Source organism: Manacus vitellinus, unplaced genomic scaffold (assembly GCF_001715985.3).
Source record: "Manacus vitellinus isolate BGI_N305 unplaced genomic scaffold, ASM171598v3 scaffold_24_pilon, whole genome shotgun sequence".
In the NCBI taxonomy this organism is placed as follows: Eukaryota; Metazoa; Chordata; class Aves; order Passeriformes; family Pipridae; genus Manacus; species Manacus vitellinus.
The window spans coordinates 1,555,694-1,569,943 of record NW_021939798.1 but is presented as its reverse complement, the minus strand read 5'-3'; the positions used below and the strand labels follow the sequence as shown (position 1 = coordinate 1,569,943).

Sequence of the window (14,250 nt, the reverse complement as noted above, 5' to 3'; positions counted from 1 at the left end):
CCCATCCCTGGAAGTGTCCAAGGCCAGGTTGGACAGGGCTTGGAGCAACCTGGGCTGGTGGAAGGTGTCCCTGCCCATGGTGGAGGGTGGGACTGGGTGGTTTTTAAAGTCCCTTCCAACCCAAACCATTCTGTGATTCCATGAAAAATCCCTGAAGTCTGAAATAAAATGAATATCACTCCATGTACATGTTTTTCAAGGAACTGGGCAGTTTTTAGCTCTCTCACCGTAGAGCAGAGGGTGACACAGAGCTTCAGCCTATGAGGGAACATCTTGGATATGTTCCAGGGGCTCCTTCCTACCCCATGAGCCAGACACCTCCCTCAGCTCAGCTCAGCTTGTGGCTGAACCCTGGTTTTGGCAGAGCCCATCCCTCCCTCCAGCTCCAGAAGGACTCCCAGCAGCTTGGTGAGGGCACAGGGGTGGGGACAGAAAGGAGGAAAACAGCCCAGAGATCAAACTGGGGATGTTTTGGGTCAGTCTGTGCTCCCACTGCTCTGCCTGAGCTTCTGCAGCTCTGCTGGGGCTGCTGGACATGGGAATCTGGGGAAGGTCCAGGAGAGCTTCACTTCCAATGGGAAACCCCCCAGGCAAGAAGGGATTGTGGCAAAGCCTGTTTGAACAACAACACCCGGGTTTGACCCACCCACAGCCCCCGAGGCACCTTTGAAATCCAGCATTTTGTGAAGGCCAGAGAAAGGAGCACAAGTGAGCAGGAAGAAAAAACCACAGAAAGCAAAAGTAGCGTCCTGTAATTTCTCCATAAACCAGGAAAAGTCCTGCTCCTTGAAGTCTGCAAATTCAAGTTTCTCCTGGGAAAACCTCCCTCCTGTTCAAATGCTAATGGCTTGTTATCACAGGGTTGTTTTAATTTAACTACAATGTTCTATAAGCAGGGGAAGAGCAAGGTTCAGAGAGCAAATGGCTGATGAACAATCTTCAATCTGCCAGTAAATGTTTGCTTTTTTTAATGTACTTCCCCTTCTTGATCTCTGTTTTAAACAGCTTCTCCAAAGGGACATATAAAAGACAGCTGATTTCAGCTGGAGGTAAAAGCACTTATTTGTGTGGTTCTTTGATCCTTGTTTAAAATAGGGAATTTATGGCAGTTCTGGAGTGCCAGTTGCCAGAGTTTCTGGTCCTGAGAGCACAGAAATTGTTGGTATATGAGCAAAAATTGGCTTACTGGAAAGAAAAAATGCAGCACATTTTCGAAAATTATAGAGAAAATGAAATCAAATTGGGCATTGCAGCCACAAACCATCTCTGCTTCCCAGGAGCAGGAAAATCATCTCATGGAGCACAAATAAATTCCAGGGACTCAGAGGCAAAGGTCTGCCACCCTTTTCCAGGAATGCAACAGCCAGAGCTTGCAAGAGCAAGGGAGCAAGAAGAGACAAAGAGCCCCTGATCTTTCCCATGGAATTAGAAAATCCTTGTTTCCTTTTTTTCTTCCCAGCCAATTGCTGAGTGGATGCCTCCAAATATGAAGGGTTTTGCTACCACCTTGCAACTGTAGGAATAAATCTGTCCTCTGTTAACCCTCCCAAACCTAGAGAAACACTTTCTATGTGTTTTGAGGAGTTTACAGGGAGCACTTGGCTGACCTTGACCAGAAAAAATCCACATGGGAAGGGAGTGGGAAGCTTTTTCTGTTAGATAGGAATAATATTGTCAGGAGTCTCAGCAGCTCCTGCAGGCCATGTGTGAGCTCCTCTGGGGCTCTTCAGCACATTCCTGGGCTGGCACAGCCTGTGCCAGGCTGTCCTGGCCAGGCAGCTCCTGGACAGGGGCTTTGGAGGCAGAACAGGGGGATTCAGCTGAGCCCCCCCTGCAGAGCTGCTCCAGCCCTGGGAACAGCACAGGGAGGACATGGAGCTGCTGGAGAGAGTCCAGAGGAGGCACCAAGAGGATCAGAGGGATGGAACAGCTCTGCTGGGAGGAAAGGCTGGGAGAGCTGGGATTGTTCAGCCTGGAGAAGAGAAGCTTTGGGGAGACCTAATTGTGACCTTCCAGGACCTGAAGGGACCAACAGGAGAGATGGAGAGAGACTATTTCCTAGGGCCTGGAGTGACAGGACAAGAGGAAGGGCCTCAAACTGCCAGAGAGCAGGGTTAGATGGGATATATGGAAGAAATTCTTGGCTGTGAGTGAGTGAGGCCCTGGCACAGGTTGCCCAGAGAAGCTGTGGCTGCCCCATCCTGGAAGTGTCCCAGGCCAGGTTGGACAGGGCTTGGAGCAACCTGGGCTGGTGGAAGGTGTCCCTGCCCATGGCAGGAGGTGGAACTGGATGAGCTTTAAGGTCCCTTCCAACCCAAACCATTCCATGGTTCTGTGACATCTGGGGACCTTGGGGAGTGGTTGGGGTGCTCACCCTCAGATTGTTCATATGCAAGGTGGACTCTGCTGACAGGAGGAATGACCTGCAAAACCAGCACTAACTGCTGGGTACTGGGCTGAGAGTGACTGGCTAAAAGGAAAAGAGGCAAACTTTTCAGACTGAGTAGGTTCCAAAGTCTCTGTCCTGGTAGTGCTGCCAGAGAGTCTGAAAATGGATGAGAACAAACAGCACGTGGTCTCAATCTTTGAAAAATAGGGCTGTAACATCTGTACGTGGCCCCAGGATATTCCCAGCTGGATCCCTGATGCCCACTTGTCCCTGCCCTCTCCTGCTCCAGCACCAGGCTCTGGACCATCAGCCCCTCCAGGCCCCCTGGCTCTGAGCAGTGATACATCACAGCTTGGGCAGAAAGTCATGGAGAAGTGGAGATTTACCGGGGATTGAGCTGCATTCCTGGCCCCTGAGGCCACCTTCCTTCCCTCCCCCTGCACCTATCTTATCTCTGCCTCTCTCTGAAATAAAAGGAATAGAAAAATTAATAACATGAAAAAGGGAGGAGATGATAAAGAGTATCTGAAAAATTATCTCTGTCCTCATTTCAGAGCTTTGCATGGTAACAAGGCGGCAGGAAGCTTTTTTCTTTATTAATGTATTAAAATATTAAAAGGCTGGGTGTCTCTCGAACCTACTCTGTTGTCAGGGGATGAGAAAGCTCCAAAGAAGTCTTTTGAGAAGGCTGTTGCAGTTGAGGAACTGTCCAGGGATGCCCCTTGTGGACCAGAGCAAATCAAAGCTAAAGGACAAAGTTTGCTGTCCTGCTGTTCCTGGGGATGTGGGTGCAGCCTGGGCACCTCTGCTGAGACAAAAGCTCTGCCAGCAGGAATCCTGTCAGGAGTGGGGCTGGAATGGGAAAGGTTCAAAGTCAAAAATCTCTTCTGAATTCCTTTAGCTCCTTAGTCCTGAAGGTCTGAGTGAGACCAGTCCCAAACCTCAAGCTGAGCCTGTGATGAGCCAACTTCCCCAAGACTGGGGGGTTTGCTTTGGCACATCAGTGGTTCCCCTCTCAGATTCTGTTCTTGCCTTGGCAATTATCAAAATGTGCAGTTGTTCTCCATAAATCTTTGCCAGTAAAGCAGTGCTGCTGTAGCTGTTGTGTTCTGTGAGACCCTCAGGTTGGGATGAATAGTGTGACACGTGGTGGGGTCTTGGTGCTCTTCTATGAGGGTGACAGCAGGGCTGTATAGCACAAATACAGATATCTATATCCACACAGGTACACTGAATAAAGGTGATTTTGTTTTCTTTTCCTTGACAGGTCACTATGGAAAAGATATTTACCGAAGTGGAGGCCCAGATCTCCATAATTTCATCTCCTCCGGGTTTGTCACATTAGGAAGAGGACACACGAAGGGTACAGTGGAAACCATTTTTTGCTAAATCAAAAGATTGTTTTAAATAAAAAGCTCTAACTCAGCAGTGGGTTCTAAGTACCCTGAGAGAACAGTGTTGGACTGCAGGTAGTGGGTTTAGTCCAGGAAATATTGCTGCAGGTAAAATACTGTGCTCGGGCAGAACCTTTGAAATCCTTGCAGGGGAGGTGGTGGGGGAGTGCAGAGTCAGACAAATTCCAGATTCCAGATTCCAGATTCCAGATTCTGGACTCTGCCTGTGCAGTTGGACTGTTTATACAGCTTTGTGTTTTCCTGGGTGCATGGTTGCAAACCCCCCTCATTCCTGTCCTCCCAGAGGAAGGGGAGGGATGTACAGCTGGCCCAGGGCAGGCAGTGACCACTTCCAGAGTGTCTCTCTGGAGTTCTTTTGTTTGACTTCTGGGCTTTTATTTTATTTTTTTTTCTGGGGGGGTGAGGGGTGTATGATGAATATTTTATAAAATTCTTTCCTTTTTAGCTCCTGAAACATATATTTTATGTGTTCCTATAACCTGTGATATAATGTACAAACAGGAAAACACAAAAGTATACATATACTGCTCTGTGTATGTTCTGTGTATATGTACTGTATATAAAATACATGTTGAGAGCCAGCTGGAGCTCTATAAGACAAGTAACCACCTATCCCAGGAGTCCTGGTGACACCAAAGCTGTGAGCTCTGGCCCAGCTGGGCATCAGAACCCCCAATGAATGTTCATTTGATGACCTTGTTGCCTATTTTGGTGAGTTTTTGGAGTGTACAGTGAGACTGTGTTTGGAGCATCTTTCTGTCCCCCCTCCCCTGCCCCAGCCACCCTGGCAGTGCCACTGGGCTGTGCCACTGGGGGTGCATGTGCCAGTCCCTGTCTGGTTTTGTGTCCTCCTGACCTCGAGACTGTTGTACCTCCCTGTAGACACAATGTATGTGGAGATTCCTCTATAGACCAATGTACTGTATGTGGAGATGTGTCCTCGTGCTCACCTGGTTGAACGCTCCTGTGTTGTTCCTGTGGATGACATGACTCACAAATTATTAAAAGACCTTGGTTTTTACATTTCCTGCACTTTTTCCAGCTCTCCACGAGTGTCATCCGCAGTAGTGTTGGTCCTGTAGCACTGTCAGAGAAGAAACAAATCTATGTATATTGTCTGTGTATGTCTGTGTGTGCTTAAATAAAGTTTACTGAGGCTGAGGCAGCACCCGTGGGACTTGTAATCCAATACCCTGCAATTCCAGCCTGGCTCTGCTCCGGGGGAAGGGGAGCAGAGGAACCACCTCCAAACCCCAGCTGGGCTGGGAACTGCAATGGTTCGAGGAAGGACATTTACACAAGGTCTCCCTTTCTCCAGCCCATCCAAGAGGAGTTTTATAGTCATGTCATGTCACATCAGGAGGGTATTTAGGGTGAGACAGCAAGAGAACCCCAGGAGAGATGGGCCACAGGGTGGAGATCCTGATAACCTTTCCCAAGCACAAGGATAACCCCCAGCAGGGCCACATTCCTGCCTCTTTGTCCCAGACATCGGGATTATCTCCCAGCAGTTTTCTGGGCTATGTGGTTTCCCTGGTTCCTCCCCACATCAGAACAAAACCTGCTTTCCCTCTGGACTGAAAGCTCTCGGGGGCTCTGCTCTCCTGTAGATGGGCTCGTGGTTTTCATACCTGGAAGCCCCACAGAGCACATTTCCCATCCCTGGGAAGGTGGAAGAGTGGGCAGGGGGAGTCCAGACTGTCCATCCACCACAACAGCCCCCAGACAGGGGGGTTAAGGGGGGAGGCTTTCCAAAGTTTGTTTTCTGAAGAAATCAAATTCTACCTTGGCTGTTTATGGACAAACCAGAAAGGAATGGCCTTAGAATTTACTTTTCAGCTACCTATAAAACCACATTTTATTTAAACAGTATTATAATGTTAATTTCTAATTTTTTTTAATGGCAGATTCACACTCCCACTCATGAGTGGTGCAAGTGCTGAACATCTCCACACGTACTGCAGGCAAACTGCCTGGTTTGCTTGTGCAAATGTGTAGGTTTGTCTTTGTCTGTGACATGATTTGTGTGTTTGTGCTGTGAAAGCAGGACTTTTGGGGGAGCAAGTAACCGAGGGGCTCTGTTGTTATGATTGTGCCTGATATAATTTGATTATTTCTGGAAATATTGAAAAATTTCCTGTGTTCAGTTTGAACTGACAGCCCAGTACCTGGACAGGAGAGATGAGTGCTACAGCAAGGGTTAGTCCTGAGCTTTAGCTGAGCAGCTTCATGCTCAGGTTTTGTCTTATTTCAGTTCCAGTACATGTGTTAAAATCTCCACTTCAGCTGCCATGAGCCAAATAACCCCACCCTGCCTTGTTGTTACACCAAAGGGTTCTACTTTTAGACTGAACAAAGCCAGTGAAGTTTATCTCAATATTTCTTTGCACTGGGAGACACATTTTTGGTGTTTTCTCAACTGTCTTCTGTGCTGTGGCAGAACTCCAAGTGCTGAGTAATATTTAAGAGCTAATCTATTTTGGGCAGAAGACAAAGATGTGAGACATGCCAAACTACCATGGAGACCAAATCAGCACATCCACATGTCTGACATCCACAGGCTCCTGCAAGATTGTGATTTATGGTTCCTCTCTGACATGTCAGTGGGCAATGCATCACTGCCTGGCATTTAAAGGCTGTAAAGTCATTACAGGGGGTGTTCTTCACACCGTGGGGAAAGACTTTGCTGTCAGTGTGTCATGGTGATCTAGGGATGAATCCAAACTCTTCAGGCCATAAAGGTGCCCATGGTGAGGCACATGGCAGGGTTAATCTCATATCACATCAGGTAGAGGTTGGATGTTTTATTCTGAGGCAGAACCTTCAGTTCCATGTGGTTCTACCACACCTGGGAGACAAAAGCACCTCTAAAGGAGCATTCACTGGATAGCACAAGACATCTCTTCCCCCCTCAAGCAAGAGGGAGCTGTGGAGGTCTTTTAGCCCTCAGAGGATGGATCCCACCTGCCTTATTTGTGTAGGAGCAGCTCCAGCTGCTCCAAGTGCTGTGGGAGTTGCTGAGAGTTCAGCGCTCCAGTGGCACAAACAGGAGCACAGCAGACAGGAGTTATCACATCCCTCTGATTTAAAACCAGCTTCTTCAACCTGTTCCGAGCACCTTGATACTCTCAGGTGTCCCAGCCTGGGACTGGCCTGAGCTGGACTGTGCTCACAGAGGTGCCAGGACTCCTCAGGGCTCTGCCCAGTTCCCCAGGCTGGAGGAGGTTACACAGCTGCTACAACAGGGAGCAGGCACCCACAGGTACCCCCAACCACAGGGAAGGAACAAAGCTTGAGGAGCAGTAAATTCACTCCAGACAGATTATTTCACACCATGATTGCTGAGTTTTCAGGTAAAAATGTGATTTTTATTTTGTTTTTGTTTTTGTTTTTTTTCACTATCAGTCTCAGACCTTGAAAATAGTTTCCAAGTGGGATTGGGCTCCTTGTGTTCCACCAGTCTGGGACAGCAGCAGAAATTCTGTGGAGCAGATGATAATGTTGGTTCATCACTGAACAGCTTCTTTGTTTTCCTGGTAACTCTGCAACAGTGTTAAAAATAGTGAGGTTATTTGGTGGGAAAAGCATAATTTCCCATCTGAACCCAGTGCAAGGGGCCAGGGAACAGTGAGGCAGGAGAGGTTTGGGGGGTCAGACCCTCCTGCTGCGGGATCATCTCGTAGGGAACTTTCCCTACAACCTGCTAATTCCTTGTAAGTTTGTGCCAGGTCCTTGAGGAGGTTGGAACTTGAAAAGCAGGTGTTGAAAACAAGGAGAGTCAAGTGCCCTCAGTGTCCCCAGTGCCCTCAGTCCCCTTACTGCCCTCAGCCTGCCCAGTAACACTTCCAGAAATGTGACCTCTGACTTTTGGATCTGGGCTGTTCCTGGAATCATTTTGAGATGTGCTCTGAGTCAGGGCGTTGCAGGAGGCTCTTCTTTGAGTATCCCACTGAAATGTGCTCTGAGGATGTTCTCCTGCAGTGCCATAGGCAGGAAAAATTAAGAACTGAGCCAGAACTCCAAGGCTGGAGCCCGGGCCAGTGCTCAGCTCTGCAGTGTGGGCAGGGTGAGAACAGTGCTGGGCAGGGGAGCCCTGGTGACTGAGCCCCAGGAGCTCCCCACAGCACATTTTATCTGTGCAGATGTGGCAGATTTACAGCTGAATGTGAGATTTGCCTGCTGGGCCTCCATTCTCTCCCTCCTGCAGATTGGTTGCACTTCCCATGGGCACAGGGCTCGGGGCACTGGGGGTGGCACAGCCCTGCCTGGGAGGTTCAGCTGTGCCTGGTGTGTGGAACATGGTGTATGTCCTTTAGCAGGGCCTTACACCCCACAGATATCACTCCTCAGATACTTTGGCACCTGATGAATATCCAACTCCCTGGGTTTGTGCATATTTAAAGGAGGAAATTGTTCCTGATCTGATCCTGCCTTGGAAAATGCTCACCCTCCTCTGCCAGCCCCTGTGCAAGAGGACACACAGAGCCTGTAATTCCTGGTGCCAGAGCAGGGGGAGGTGGTGACCTCGTGGGTTTGAGGTTCAGAAGCTGCAGCATTTGGGAGAGGGCAGGAGGCAGTGTCAGGAGGGGAGGGGGAGCTGAGGGGTAGGGCAGCAGCTGAGTCTCCCTCCATGTGTTCAGCGGGCTCTGAGAGGCTGAGGGGGCCCTCTGTTAGGGTGGGAGTGGGGCTTTAGACCAAGTTAATCAGAGAAACCCTCCCCTTGGCTCACAAGGTACAGAAAGGACCCCCTGCTCAGAGAGGAGCCTGGGGGTGACTGGATCCAATCTCAGCCTTGGGCTTTGTCAACAGTTTAAGTACAACTTTGTCCTGAAGGGTTAAAAGTGGCAAACTGGGTATATTTATATAAAATTAATTATTTTGGCAAACGATGAGACAAAAGATCTTATTCAGAATTATTTATTACACAGTATAGAAGCTAAAACTACTAGTATAGTATAGGATAGGGTAGTGCACTATATCAAAGCAATTCTGTGAAATAATTATATTAAAGCTATAAAAATAAGCAATAGTTATTAAACAAAGATTGATGTAACTCACCAGACCAATGCTGTGGGCAGAGCTCTTAACCTCAAGGATTATCCTTGAAAGGGCCTCCCCTCTCAAGAGAGGAACCTCCACACACCACAGACCCCAAAGGGTGTGTCAGAAGAACCTGATCCTAAGAAAGTGGACTGGACTTCTATAGTATAAAGTGATGGACTGCCAGTCATATGTCTCCACGTCAGCTTAGCAATTTATCTGCCAGATATTTGCCTCACTATGAGGATGTTAATTTGGGGTTGATGTGCCAGACTGGTTTTAGCATCACCTGGCCCTCTCCACAGCTTGCAAAATAGGGTGTTGTTTGAGTTGTTTGACCACAATCTGAGGGCAAATTCTGCTCCACCACCCCAGCACTGACCTGGTACCTTGGCCAACCTTCACCTCCTGGAGAGCCAGATCCCATGGGCCAGTACTGGGGAATGGGGTTCTGGTGTCACCAGGGTCCCTCAGGGCTGTTGCAAAGCCAAGAGTAAAGCAACAGCTTTATCAGTTTAATGTTTGTGTGTAAGAAAATCTACAGGGACAGACATGAGAGAGGGCAAAGGCAGCTCTAGATCATACTTAGCAACCCAGGTCCTCCTGAGGTGCTCCAGTGTCTCCAGCTGTGGGTGACAGCTCCACCTTCTCAGCTCTTTCTTCCCTGGGAGCTGCAGAGTTTTCCCAGCACCACAGCTCAGCTGCTCCCACTGAAGGGTGATGGGAGAGGAGCACAGAGTGACTCATGGCTGGGGCTGTGTTTGCCCGAGTGATCTGGTGTTTGTGTGAGTCTCTGAAGAGCCTGTCAGTGAGACAGGGCTGTGGGACATCCTGTGTCAGCACAGGAGCAGGTCATTTCTGCTCTCCCCACCCATTGTGTTCTCTCATTGGCACACCCTCCCCTGGATTTGCTGGGTCTGTGACAGGCTCTGGGTTTTATAAATGACATGTCTGTATGCAAACTGCTCTTCGTGCAGACACCCCGGTGGATCTCTAATATTCAGAGCTGCAGACTGTGCACGTGGACTGAACCGTGGTGGAACAGGGGCAGGTATTGTGGCTGACACCATTTCCTCCCCTTGGACACTCACCATCCCCTGTTACACAACCCACTGCTCCTTTTGGAGCCCCCAGAATAAGCCCCTTTTCCGAGCATCACCTCAGGAACCAGCAGTTTTGCTGGTCCATGTAAATATGATTCAGAGATGAATGGGAGGAAAGAGATTTATTAATTTAATCATCATTAGCAGTTTGAAAATTCCGATTCCTCCCTCCTGTCCTGGTTCCCTGCTGTCAGGGCTGGTTCCACTGCTTGGCTTGCAGCCTTGTGTTCCAGTTTCTTTCCCAAAGTGCTGGTTCATACCCTTAATTTGTTATTTTGGGGTCTTATATTACATCTGTCACAACCAGCTCAGCCCAACATGGCTCCAAAACACACAATGAATCAGCTCCAAGCTGGAATTTGCTGCCTGCCCCCATCATTAGTAATCCAAGCTTGCAGGAGACTCATTAATACAGGGAAAGAGAGAACTTTAAAGGGTCATTTTTTTCATACCTGCATCTGTAGCTTGCCATGAATAGATATGCAAAAATTAAGGGCTAGGTTAGGTATGTTGAGTCCTTTTTCTCATTAAACACTTGTTAGACATCCTGTCAATGGAGAGGTGTTGAGCCCAGCCCGCTGCATGCCAATGAATCATTTGCTGTTCCTCCTGGCTGGTATCTAATGATTTTGATGGTGTCTTGCAGTGTGTGTGCTAAAGATCACTTGCATTCTTATTCCAGATTAATTTCAACCATTGCATATTCTGACACTTAATTGTATTGACTTGAAAATGGGCCCCCTGGGACGTGGGAAAGGCTCCAGAGCTCTGCAGAAAGATTCCATTACGCAATAGGGCATCTCAGCCACCCTGAATTATTTAATCGGCTTCAGACACGACCGGCCATTTCTCAGCAGAGTCTGGACAGCTCTGGCTTTTATAGCCCTCTGAAGAGCCTGGTGGGAGGAGAGGGGGAGGCTGTGGAAACCATACCAATGGTGCAGCTGATGCTTTGGGTGAGGGGTGGGGGAACACGAGCAGAACCACATCAAACCCCAGCATAACCTCCTGCAAGTGAAACATCAAAGGGGAAGGGCCCCTTCTGTCTTCACACCGCTCATGGCCACGGAGAGAACACGGGAGGTGGCTTTCCAAGCCTTCCCAGACTGTTAGCAATGAGCACAGGGAGGACTGGTGGCTCAGCTGAGAGCCTTCCTCAGGCTTGGGCAGGGAACAGCAGCAAGCAGGGCAGGGGCACACGGGGCACTGCTGAGCCAGGAGAGCTCAGCTGGCACACCCAGGGACATCCAGCTTCCTGGGGAAGGAGCCCAGGGTTGCTCCAGAGCTAGCTGTGGGATGGAATATCACAGAATATCACACATTAGCACAGAATCTGCTGAGTTGGAAGGGACCCACAAGGACCATCAGTCCAACTCCTGGCCCTGCACAGGCCCATCCCCAAGAGTCACCCCCTGTGCCCCAGAGGATCAGCCAAACCCTCCTGGAGCTCTGGCAGCCTTGGGGCTGTGCCCACTGCCCTGGGGAGCCTGGGCAGTGCCCAACCAGCCTCTGGGGGAAGAACCTTTGCCTGAGATCCAACCTGAGCCTGCCCTGACACAGCTCCAGCCATTCCCTGGCTGCTGTCCCTGGTCCCCCCAGAGCAGAGCTCAGTCCCTGCCCCTCCTCTGCCCCTGCCCAGGAAGGTGGAACTGCAGTGAGGTCTCCCCTCAGTGTCCTCTTCTCCAGCTGAACAGACCCAGTGAGATCCAGTTTCCTGTGGCAAGGAGTCCACAGTTGCTCCAGAGCCAGCTAGGGAATGGAAACTCCTTCCTGCAGCAAGGAAAACACTTCCCCCTGTGAGCAACCTCCCCAGGCAGGGGAGGGGATCCCACTGTTCACCTCCTCAGCCCATCAGTAGCATTTTGACTTTCCCTGATCAAATGTGCCTCCTGGAGGACAGGGTGAGGACTGAGACGGTGCCAGCCAGGCTGGGCTACCTGTTCTTTTTCACTGAGGGACACTTAAACCCAGAATCTTGTGTCAGCCTGGAAAGACCACCCTGGGCCTGTCTGTGTGTGCACACCCAGGCTGGGATCAGCCCTGTGTTTTGGCTGATAAGTCACTGGACATCCCTGGCTTTTGCCTTCAGCACCAGTCCCTGTTACAGAGTTTGGGACCACCTTCCCCACTGCCACTGCTGAGGAGCTGATGTTTCCAGGTCACGGTAAATCCCAGGAGTTATCACTCAACTAATTCTCCATCTGTGGGCAGTGATGTTGCCCATCCTTTTCCCACAAACTCCATGGCATCCAGCACCCTGCTGAATGCCCAGGGATGGTTTTCAATAATCTGGTGCTCTGGAACGGATTCCTCTTCTCTCTGCTGTGTGTTAACAGGATAACAAAATAAATGACAATAGCTGAGAGGAGAAGAAAGAAGCCCTGCCTATTATTGGATGCCCTTTCACAGAGAGTCTGTCAACTCTCTGTGATGTTTTGGCAGATATCTTTGAGAACTGAGCTGAAGGCTGGTGAAAAGCTGGCAGGTACAGCCCAGCTGTCTATGAAACTGGAGCTTCAGCTGCACACCACGAGCTGCTCTTTGAAGAATGTGTTTTTCTATATTTATTTCTATATTTATTATCAAAAACTGTTGTATAAAAAAGCCTTATGATTTCCTGCAATGGTGTCACTGAGTGTCTCAGGCTGGTTATCTCCCCAAACATGGGTTTACACCTAAATGAAGGACCACCTTAGAGCTGTGTCTTTAGCATTCAGCCTTATTCCTGTTTGCCAGTTGTAAATAGGAAATTCAAACATTCTGAAAATAATTGAGGCTCCTGTGTGCAGACAGAGGGGTTTACAGAGGGATCTGTAGTTCTGAAACATCTGTGGTCTCAGCAGAACAACTGAGTCCCATGGTCAGATGAAGAGGTTGGGCACACCCAAAATTCTATAGCAAAGCCAGTGTGTTATATACAGTTTATATACAGCCCTAAAGTTCCTTGGGAGAAACTTGGGGCATCATCAGAGAGATATCTTTGGAGACACAGGACCCAAGTTTGCTTTCCAGATTTGCTTTCCAGATCATTGGGACTCATTGAGAGGGGAATGATTTGGTCTTAGGAGCTTCTTTGGTTTGAAGGATGAGTGGAGCATATTCTCCTTGGACTCTCCTTGGACTTCCCAAAATAATCCCTGCACTCTGCTCCTGCAGAGTAATATTGAAATAGTAAAACAATAAAATTATGAAATAATATAACATAATAACAATACTACTACAAAATAATAAAAATTACAACTTTTTGACAACTAAAAAGTTATAATTTGCTGGGAATAATCCACTCCTGGTGCTGCTCCCAGGCATTGGATGGGAGAGTGAGGGTTGCACTGAGACCCCCAGCAGCTGTGTCAGAGACCACCCTTGGACAGGGCTCAGCCTTCCCACTGCTCAGCTCCTGACTGTTGCTGGGACAGATGTTTCCTTCCTGAGAGCACCTTCATTCCTCCTCAGAACTGGATAAACCCATTCCATCATCCACACTCTTCAGGTGGGGGCTTAAAACTGTCCAGGGTCCTGAGATCCCTCACGCAAAGGCCACCACACTCCTGGAAAAATCCATCCCCAATCCCTCATCCCAGCATCTTTCTTTATGGAAAGACAGTCCTGGTCATTACTGTCAGGCACAGGGGGTGACTCCTGGGGCTGGGGCTGGGCAGGGCTGAGGGTTGGATTCCATGATCCCTGGGGGACCCTTCCAGCTCAGGAGATTCTGCAGTTCTGTGGTGTCTCCAAAGCCTTTCCTGGGGACAGCACCATTCCCATGCAGTGCCATGAGGCTACTCTGGTGCTCTCATGGAGTAAATAAAGCTGCCAAACCCCAGATCTGGGGCAGTTTTGGAGGCTGAGGGTTGGATTGAACCTGTCTGTCAGTTGAAAAGAAAGAAGCAGCTCTTCTTCAGTGCCTCTGCTTCCCAGCCAGTGGCTGCATTTCGACCTGAGACAAATGCTGAGGTGATGCCACAGCCAGAGGATCTGTGGAGCAGGGAGCCTTTGGCCAGGGACAGATCTCTCCATGGCAGTTTTTCTGACTCTTGGATAGTCCAAACATCAAGTGAATGAACAGAGAACCTGGGAGGCTGCCAGGAATTCCTAGGGCTGACACACAGGTTCTGGATGACAGCCCAGTTCCTCCTCCAAAGAGCTGGTTCCCAGCCCACTTTGTGCCAATAACTGAGAGATTTTAATTGATTTCAATGGCACTGCCTTGGATCTGCTGCAGAGAATGAACTTCTGTGAGCAGTGCAGAGCATCCCTTCCCTTCCCTTCCCTTCCCTTCCCTTCCCTTCCCTTCCCTTCCCTT

At 49.2% G+C, this 14,250-nt stretch overlaps 1 protein-coding gene across 1 annotated transcript in view; it reads left to right on the top strand.

Moving 5' to 3' along the window:
- SHISA6 (shisa family member 6) overlaps nucleotides 1-14,250 on the top strand; it is a gene marked incomplete at its 5' end in the record, with an annotated part of 261,715 nt that overhangs the window by 61,625 nt on the left and 185,840 nt on the right. The window contains one exon of the mRNA XM_029960053.1: nucleotides 3,657-3,752. Within this exon, the coding sequence (XP_029815913.1) occupies nucleotides 3,657-3,752 (96 nt within the window). The remainder of the gene's footprint in view (nucleotides 1-3,656; nucleotides 3,753-14,250) is intronic.